Source organism: Nesoenas mayeri (genome assembly GCF_963082525.1).
Source record: "Nesoenas mayeri genome assembly, chromosome: 11".
Classification (NCBI taxonomy): domain Eukaryota; kingdom Metazoa; phylum Chordata; class Aves; order Columbiformes; family Columbidae; genus Nesoenas; species Nesoenas mayeri.
Genome location: NC_137563.1, coordinates 3,255,005 through 3,264,006, shown reverse-complemented (window position 1 = coordinate 3,264,006; position 9,002 = coordinate 3,255,005). Strand labels below are relative to the sequence as shown.

Here is a 9,002-nt window from a genome sequence, read left to right as displayed (position 1 = left end):
GAGAGCACTTAGGAAGTCGGGGGGTGAGCTGTATAGAAATAACACTTTGGCATCACCGTTTTGCATAAAGAAATGAGGAGTGACAACCACTAAGAGCAGTTCGTGCTCTACTGAAGACGCATATAAACCATGATCAACACAAAAATAAATCCCAGCCTGTAGGGTCTAATGAAAAAATAACCCTCCCGAGAGGCTCCTCTGTAGTGCGGTTGCCATCTCCTCTCCTGGCAATGCTGGAGCCACTGGACCCTGTTTTCATCTTCAGGATTTACATCCGTATCTCTGGATTCAGGCTGCGTATTTCCAAGGTGCTTTCAAGGAAACCTGATCACAGTATCACAGTATGTTTGGGATTGGAAGGGACCTCAAAAGATCATCCAGTCCAATCTCCCTGCTGGAGCAGGAACGCCCAGGTGAGGTTGCACAGGAAGGTGTCCAGGTGGGTTTTGAATGTCTCCAGCGAAGGAGACTCCACAACCCCCCTGGGCAGCCTGTTCCAGTGTCTGTCACCCTTACTGAGAAGAAGTTTTTTCTCAAATTTAAGTGGAACCTCTTGTGTTCCAGCTTGATCCCATTACCCCTTGTCCTATCATTGTTTGCCAACGAGAAGAGCCTGGCTCCATCCTCATGGCACTCACCCTTTATATATCTATAAACATTAATAAGGTCACCCCTCAGTCTCTTCTTCTCCAAACTAAAGAGCCCCAGCTCCCTCAGCCTTTCCTCACATGGGAGATGCTCCACTCCCTTAATCATCTTTGTTGCCCTGCGCTGGACTCTCTCCAGCAGTTCCCTGTCCTGCTGGAACTGAGGGGCCCAGAACTGGACACAGTATTCCAGATGTGGTCTCACCAGGGCAGAGCAGAGGGGAAGGAGGACCTCTCTAGATCTACTAACCACCTCCTTCTAACCCACCCCAGGTACCATTGGCTTCCTGGCCACAAGGGCACAGTGCTGGCTCATGGTCACCCTGTTGTCCACCAGGACCCCCAGGTCCCTTTCCCCTACACTGCTCTCTAATATGTAATTTCCCAGCCTATACTGGAACCTGGGGTTGTTCCTGCCCAGATGCAGGACTCTACACTTTCCCTTGTTAAATTTCATTAGGTTATTCCCCGCCCAACTCTCCAGTTTGATCCACCCCATAATCTTGCTTCTCGTCATCAAAAGATCAGTGCTGTGCATAATTTAAGCAGGGTTATACAGCTCTCTTCTAACATTCAGAGACAAGGGGACAGATTGCAGTGATTTTTCCTGACTGGCCACTGAAAGGCAAGCGAGGCGCCGTTTGGTTGAAAAGGAGCAGTCCTGGTCTCCCTTCTTGCTTCGTGTGCCTTCCTGTCTTGTTTACCAGAGGAGGTGCGACTGCATGAGCTGGATCAGCCAACAAAATTCACCCAGAGTTGTGCAATTCAGAGATTTATATATATATTTTTTCCCCCGAAGGTGGTGGCAGACAAAACCTCAGCCTAAATCTGATAAAAAAGGAATTTTCCTTGCAACATCTCGGTGTAAGAAGAAGCAAATGTGAACGTGTTTCTTGGTTAAGCAGAATGCTTTTGAGCAAATTAATGAGTTTAAACGTATTCAAATATAGAACTGCTGCAATGTAGTCAGGTTATTTAAACAGTGGGAGATTAAATATGGTTTTTGTTCTAGAAGTTGAATGTTGATTATATGTGTATCAGAGATGACACTTGTCTCTCCTGTCTGAAATCTCTACTAAAGAGCCTCTTGAAAGTAGCTCAGCTTCTAACTAACCTTTCAAAGCACGTCTGTGCGTTTCTATTCCCCGCTGCAGAGCAGGATACAATAGAGGTTGAGTAGCAGTGAACACTCGTGAAATTGCATCTCACAAATCACACTAAGATTTTCTTTTTCACTCCGAGCTTTCTTTTCCCTTCAAGTATCTAATGGCTTAGCGTTTTTTTTTAAACACTAGTTAAGAAATTGTGTAAAAGCTGCAGAGTTTTTCTCAATTGTTTGCCACAGCACCTGTAATTTAGCATGATAATTCTTCAGTATCAATTAACAGTCCATACAGAATTGCTCTCTGTGTTCAGGAATGGATTTAGAACCGCTGCAAGAGCCGTATTCAGAACTTCTGGGGCATCCAAACTCTTGGTAATGTAGCAGTCATTTTTTTAATATGTAACATTTATCTTTCTTTTGCTTTATTCATGATAATAATGATGTCTGAGCAAATGTCAGGTGGAAGAGATCTCTTGAAGTCAGATCCCAGACACTGAATTTTAATGTTTACCCTGCAATCTCCAGCATTGTTAAAGCAAACAATTGCAGTAGTGTTTGAAGTTGCAAATGTTAAAGTTAACAAGCTTCAGTTTTGTCATCAGTAGGATGTTGTAATGCACAAACCATAATTGCAGGCAATACTTAGTGGTTTTATTTAGCTTGAGAGAAACAATCAACTCGACTTTATCATAAATACTAATTCATCTAAGGGGAGACTGCTGGAGGTGATACATACTGAATTATGTTAACCTTTCTGTCCAGTGCAAGGCATGCATTTATTTAGAAACTCATTCCTGTGCTATCCCCCATAAAAAAAAAGATTCTTAATTGTTTCGAGGAAAAGTTTTGTAAACTATACAGGTCCTTAAAGTTGAATTGGGAGCTGTAGTGGTGGTGCAGATGGAGTCAAGAATGTAAAGACTGGGAAGCTGCACTGGCCTGTGTCTCTCCTGGTCTGTTGAGAAACTCTGAATGAGAGAGCTGCAATCATGAAGTGTGTGACTGCAACTTCCATATAGACCATCCTAATCTATCTGCTTCTCCAGCTTGGTCACAGCGTTGTGGGTTCTTTATTCACTAGCTGAGACACTAAAAATATGATAGTTATTGGGCTTGAGGAAAGGCAACAGATGAGGCAGGATCCTTTCCTTTTGCCAGGTTTTATCTCGGCCTGAGATGCGGCTCCAGATGGTGAGGAAGAACATCCCGGCGCGGTCTGACTTCCGTGGCAGCGCCGGCAGTGCGGAGGGTGCAGAGATGTGCTCCCTCCTTGGAGGGGTGGAAATCAGGGCTAGCTGGCAGTTCGCACGTGATTCTGCATTGAAAGGGAAATCTGCTGCACCAACTTGCAGCCTCTCCATAGCGCAGTGAGGGCACAATCAGAGAATCGTTTTGGTTGGAAGAGTCCAACCATAACCTGACTCTAGCACTAAACCATGTCCCTAAGAGCCTCATCTGTGTGCCTTTTAAACACCTCCAGGGATGGTGACTCCAGCACTTCCCTGGGCAGCCTCTTCCAGGGCTTCACAACCCTTTCCGTGAAGAAATGTTTCCTAATATCCAACTTTGTATGATCCCGTATTCCCCAGTGTAACGGCTCTGCCACAGCAATGAGGCTTCAGAAGGGTTCTACTGCATTTCATCCGGTAGGGCTCCTTAAGGCAAAACAAATATCTCGCTAAACGATTCCTAAGGTTAAACAACTGAATTCAAGGCAAATACTTCAGGAAACAGGTTGTTTAAAAAGTGAATGAGTTAGCAGTATTATATGAAAAGTAGAAAGCAGAAATATTTAGCAGGTAGGTGGAGATTTTTGTATCATGGCTTTTGTATCACAGACTATGTAAAAGCTACATATAGCGTGTGTTTCCAACATGAACAGTAAACATACTCTTCAGCTCTTAAAAGCATCTCATGAGCTGGAAGACTCTGCTTTTGCCTTCTATGTTTATTGTTTTTTAAATCAAGATGCACTAATCTTCACCCCTTATCACATAACATCATGACTCTTACAACACTCAGCATGGATGGCTCTGTTTCTGTACAACAGTGGAGAAAATGTCAAGTACAAAGAAATGCACTGCTCTCCTCAAACCAATCAGCTTATTACGAAAATGGTGAAACAGAGAACTTTGTCCCTGTTATAGTAGAATGGAAGATAATGGATTAACACTCCAGACGTCTAATTAATGACCAAGTGTCTCATCCTCCTGATTGTAGATGAGCAGGCCATTCTTCTAACTTAAGCCAACAGCTGTCCAGTATTAACACTTAATCTGTTGGTGCTGTTCTGGTGCTGCTGTCAGCCTAGATGACAGTGTTGCAGTTCTGAATGTTTCACAAGTAGGTTTCAGAAATATTCAGAAACATCCTTACCTGTGAACTATACTTTTATTGGGCGAATACTTAAACACAGAACTTAAATTCTAAGAACTGAATAACACTCTGCAATGCTTGTGCTATTTTCTCATGCAAAAAAGTACAGAACAGTAATGATTAGGGTTCCTTTCTTCTAGAACATGCACAAAGTATTTCATACAAACTGATTACAATTACCATCAAAACTTTACAGCTTTACTGAAATGGGAATTCCAAAATTTGTTATGCATACACCAAATTTATTTTGAGTTGCTACAAAATAATCTAAGTCTGATACCACTTCTCAGGTAAATCTTGTATGTTACTGAACTACTATGATAAGATACGCTACTTAATTTTTATTCCAACTTTGAGACTGTGTTTTGAGAGGAATACTGCAAGTAAATTGAAGCCATTAATTCAACCAGACACTAGGCTGAGCCCATAAAATATTTTTGTAACAGCATCTCTCTTCTCAGTCTTAAGGCATCTGAAATTCAAACCAAAGTGAGCTTTTCCTCACTATCAAAAGCTAAACTAAGAAATTCACTGCAAAGAAAGACAGACTATGTCATTTTCAAATAGAACTATCTTCAGGAATGTGCCACTGCTGCAGGCTGTACACAAACCACAGCTATTTTTCCCGTGACCTGTTGTGCTTTCTAAAATGTAACAGAGAACTATCAGTGAAAGAAGAAAAGTGTACTAGTATGTATACAGACAAAAGAATATGACATAGAAATTTAATCTAAGATCTACAGACTCTAAACAAACTGTATAATACACTTTTATTCATAAAAGGTATTCTCTTTTTCAATTCACAACTACAGATAATCAGCAACAGACTGTAATACTGATTCCTCAGTTATCTATAAAACTGTGAAAAAAGGAGAAAACAGAAGTCTAATTGAATATGTTACACAGCATTACAGGACTTTCAAACTACAAGTGTCATCAGTAGGGATGGTAACGAGGCCCTGGGTTGTAGGAGTTGTAGCCGTATTGTCCGTAGTGGGAGGAGTATGATTGTCCTTGCCTGTGCTGCTGGTAGTTATTGCCCCAACTTCTTTCTGGCCTCTGATTAGATCTATAGTCACCTTGCCAGTTGTACCTGTCCCCTCTGAAATATCTACCATCTTGAAACCTGCAATGAAAAGAAACGTCAGAGATTTACAATGCATGAAAAATGTTCCTGGCTGAGCAATAACAAAGCCCAGGGCAGTGGGCTCTGTGGTTCCAGCTCATTCCTTACTAGAAAGCAAATCACTTAATACTTTTACACACAATGCAAAAACTTTGACTATCAATTCAGACAAAATGTAAAACCTCATTGATTTTCAGAGATGACTATTTCTCTTAAACATAGTTACCTATGAAGTAACAAGAAGATACTTCTATTAACAGAACAAATTCCTAACTTTCTTCTGAAATAAGTGATCATTTAACTATATAACTGTGAAACTACCATGATTAAAGAAAAAAATCTGTACCGATCTCTGTTTCTCTGGTTGCCACCAGATCTGTTTCTCCATTCTTCAACTATAGGAGGGGGATCTGCAGGGCGTTTCAGGTATTCTTGGTATTCTTCATCATCTGATGTGAATCGATGAGCAAACATCTTTTCATAGTTCAGGGGCATGTCAGCCAAGGAAGTCATTCTGAAAACTTGAAACATGGAACACAATAAAAGTGGCTTTAGCAATGTATGAAGACGCTTACGGTAATAGCTACCAAAATCCACTTACGGCAAATGAAGGACGATGAAAAGTTACACTCAGATTAACACAGCAATTAAGTTTTGGGCAGACAGCATAGATGACTGACTCTTAAGTCTTGATGATCTAAGGCTATAAATAACTTTGCTGAATAGCTTATCTCTTATGGAAAGCAATTCCAGTTCCATGGGCAGTCTTTGGACATCTATACTGGACATGCAGACACACTGGGAGTGGTTTTAAGGGTCTCCATCCACACAGAAGAAATTCAACTAAAGTTAATACCCAATACAGTCAGCCACTACACAGCAGCATTTATTTTGAATTTATTTTGATAGACCCAGATTAAATGAGGTAGAAAGATATGTAGACAGGTAGAAAGATATGGGACATTCTGAGAGTTAGTAACAGAAAAAAACATTTCAGAATGCACTCCCAATCTACTCCTAATCCATTTTTAACAGGAAAAACCTTACTACCACCAGCTTGAAAAGTTTGCTAAGGTATAATATCATGCAAAGACACATCACAGACACACATAGCCAGCAAAGCAAAATAATCAGATTTATTCACAATAATTTATGTGTTAATAACTTGATTCAGGGAAAGGACAGCACCTAAGAGGATGTTAAATTTCCTCATAATGTGCCTCTCTGATGGTATCTGTGTTTAAGGTCTTAGTTTCCTTGTTTACCTGCCTATATATGAATTTGCCCTTCAGACATTGGTGCCATCTAGTACTGTCCATCAGTAAAAGTCTGGCCCTAATAGCAGATGCTGAGAAGGGCTCTATGCCTAATGTTTTAACAAGCTCTGGGTACTTAGAGAGCATTAAGGGTCTTTGCCTCTAGTCTTCCAGATTAAGCTTGTCTGCTGTCTCTCGAAGATTTGCAGGCAGGACCAATATTCACCTTGTAAACTGGAGGAAAGGAAGGAGATGGGTTTCTTCTGAACCCTAAAATATATACCCTCAATAACCAAGCCCAACTCTTCTCCCCGCTGTACCAATGAGCAGCCTGAGATCGGGGTCAGTGGCATGTTTATGGGGAATACAGCGCATTACTCTTTCTGTAGGCTGAACTCCCCTTTTGTCACCAGAGTTCAGCGTCTGGTGGCACATCTGCAGCCTCCACCTAATGACACAGTGTACACCTTTCTGAAGCAAGTATAGGAGTTATTTCTGCAGGGTGTCCAGTGACTTCATCCTTCTTTATTACAAGGAGCTAAGCCCGTTAGTTTTTACCAAGCTATGTCCAAGGAACTTGGCTCCTCAGGGGCTCCCTCAGTGGGGCCGGGAGGCACCGCTGCCCTGGGGACCCGCGGCCTTCTCCAGAGAGCAAAGGAGCTGCTCTCCTCGCGATTAATAATTGTAACATCAGCGGCCACCCTGCGGGAGCTGGTCATAGAGAGACCCGTCACCCTCCTCCGCCCAAGGCCAAACACCTGAGCAGCGGCCGGGGCTCCCTCCCCGCGCAGGGCTCGGGCCGGGGCCTCGTCTCCTCACAGCGGCTGGGGCCCCGCTCGGAGCCCGCTGAGGGAAGCAGCGGCCCTCGGCTCCCTCCACCCCTCACAGGCCTCCCCGCCGCCATCGCCGCCCCCTCACCGGCTCCGCCGCCGCGCCGCCGCACAAAGCCCCGCCTCTTCCGGTCCGCACTCCCCCACTTCCGCCGGGCCGGGTCCCTCGGGGCAATGGCGGCCGTGGGGCTTTAGGGTGGGAGATCTTACCCCCCCCAGTTAGGATTTGATGCAAAGCCCATTCACATAAATAGAGATTTGTGAGGCTTTCCTTGGTTCCTGCGCGGGTTTTAAGGAGGCGATGCCTGAAATATTTGGATTTTAACGGGAAGGTGCAGCTGCCAAGGGTAAAACGCAGTGTCTGCAGAGCCGCCCTGGCTGAGGTGTGAGTGCATTTCAGGCCTGCGAGAGCTCAGAGATGCGTTGAGTTCTGTGAGGAAGCGAGATGACACGGAGCCTTTTTGGCAGCTAAATAATTCTGCGTGAACCAAAATTACTCTGGATGGCGTCTGTTTCAGCGATGTATTTATGTTTCCACCTGCTGCAGATGGTGGTTGGTCCTGTCGCCTTTCGTGAAGTTCCACCTGAACGTCCAGGCTTTTCCTAAAGGCGGTTTGTTGCCTGTAAATACCTGGAGGTGGGAGCTGCACCAGCTCTCCCGCGCTGTGTCACCAGTTTCTGAAGTGCCACAGCGGTTATTAACAGCTCTCTGCCCAAAGGATTTATGGTGCGGATGTGTGGTGTTGCCTCTCTGCTCTAAATGAAATGGTGTTGGTGTCCCTGTTCCCCTATTTGCCTTCTTTCCGCAGTGCTGACGTCTTTGTGTTGCTGACTATTTTCCACAACTGCTCAGCCAACGATTTTTTAAATGGTTTGTCGTGCTGTGTGCGAGAATTGGGTTTTTTGTAGTACCCTTTCAGAAAACAATATTTTTTAATAAGCTTTACTAGAGACTGTCGTTCACAGACACTGGCAAAGCATAGAGGCTGATAATTGAGAATGTCGTTGAAACAAAATAGCCCAGCAGCAGCGATAGCAGCATTCAATTCTCCGAAAATATTACACCAGCCCTTGTTTGATATAAACAGAAATAATGACAGTCTGCTCTCCTGTGTGACCTATAGCAGGAGTGTATTGTCACTTGCAGAACAGAAACGATAACCTCAATCCAAACACCCCAATGCAAATATCTTAGCCTGGGTAGCTAGTTCTGAGCCAAACGAATTGTCGTAGAGCCTGAAAAATAATATATTTTAGCTTAAGTTTTCCCCATATAATCCTTGCCCTTTTAAAGTGGGCAGAAGTAAGTAGGATTTTATTTCTTCCCCAGACATGTTTAATTTTGACTGCTGGACAGTGCAGTTTCAGGTGTGTCTACGGAGGGTTTTGTGCATAAAATTCATAGGATGATCCTAATAAAAAGGAGATAATTCTTGTCTTTTTTGGGGGGGGTTCTAGTCTGCTGTTGCGTGGGTGACATTTTTCATTAAAAGACAAAACTGAATTTAAATTAAACTTGTAATTATAGACTCAAGTCATCCATACATTTAAGCCTGTATGTAATCTAACCATATCTATAAGTTCTGTTGAAGGCGTGGGCCCCTTGTAAATGCTGCGAGCAGCGCACTTCACAAATTACAGTTTTGCTAAGATGCTTTTATC

At 43.3% G+C, this 9,002-nt stretch overlaps 1 protein-coding gene across 2 annotated transcripts; it reads right to left on the bottom strand.

The window, feature by feature from the left end:
* Positions 1 to 4,075: 4,075 nt before the first annotated feature.
* Positions 4,076 to 7,487, bottom strand: RAMAC (RNA guanine-7 methyltransferase activating subunit; the record flags this gene model as incomplete). 2 transcript variants are annotated; one of them, XM_080351375.1, is made up of 3 exons in its annotated part: positions 4,076 to 5,254; positions 5,601 to 5,775; positions 7,429 to 7,487. In XM_080351375.1, the coding sequence occupies 2 exons, from the start codon at positions 5,765 to 5,767 to the stop codon at positions 5,065 to 5,067; spliced, it is 357 nt and encodes a 118-aa protein (XP_080207501.1). In that variant the 3' UTR covers positions 4,076 to 5,064. The 2 variants fall into 2 exon arrangements, with proteins under 2 accessions (XP_080207501.1, XP_080207500.1); XM_080351374.1 differs by lacking the exon at positions 7,429 to 7,487 and having other exon boundaries at positions 5,601 to 5,785.
* Between the last annotated feature and the right edge of the window lie 1,515 nt (positions 7,488 to 9,002).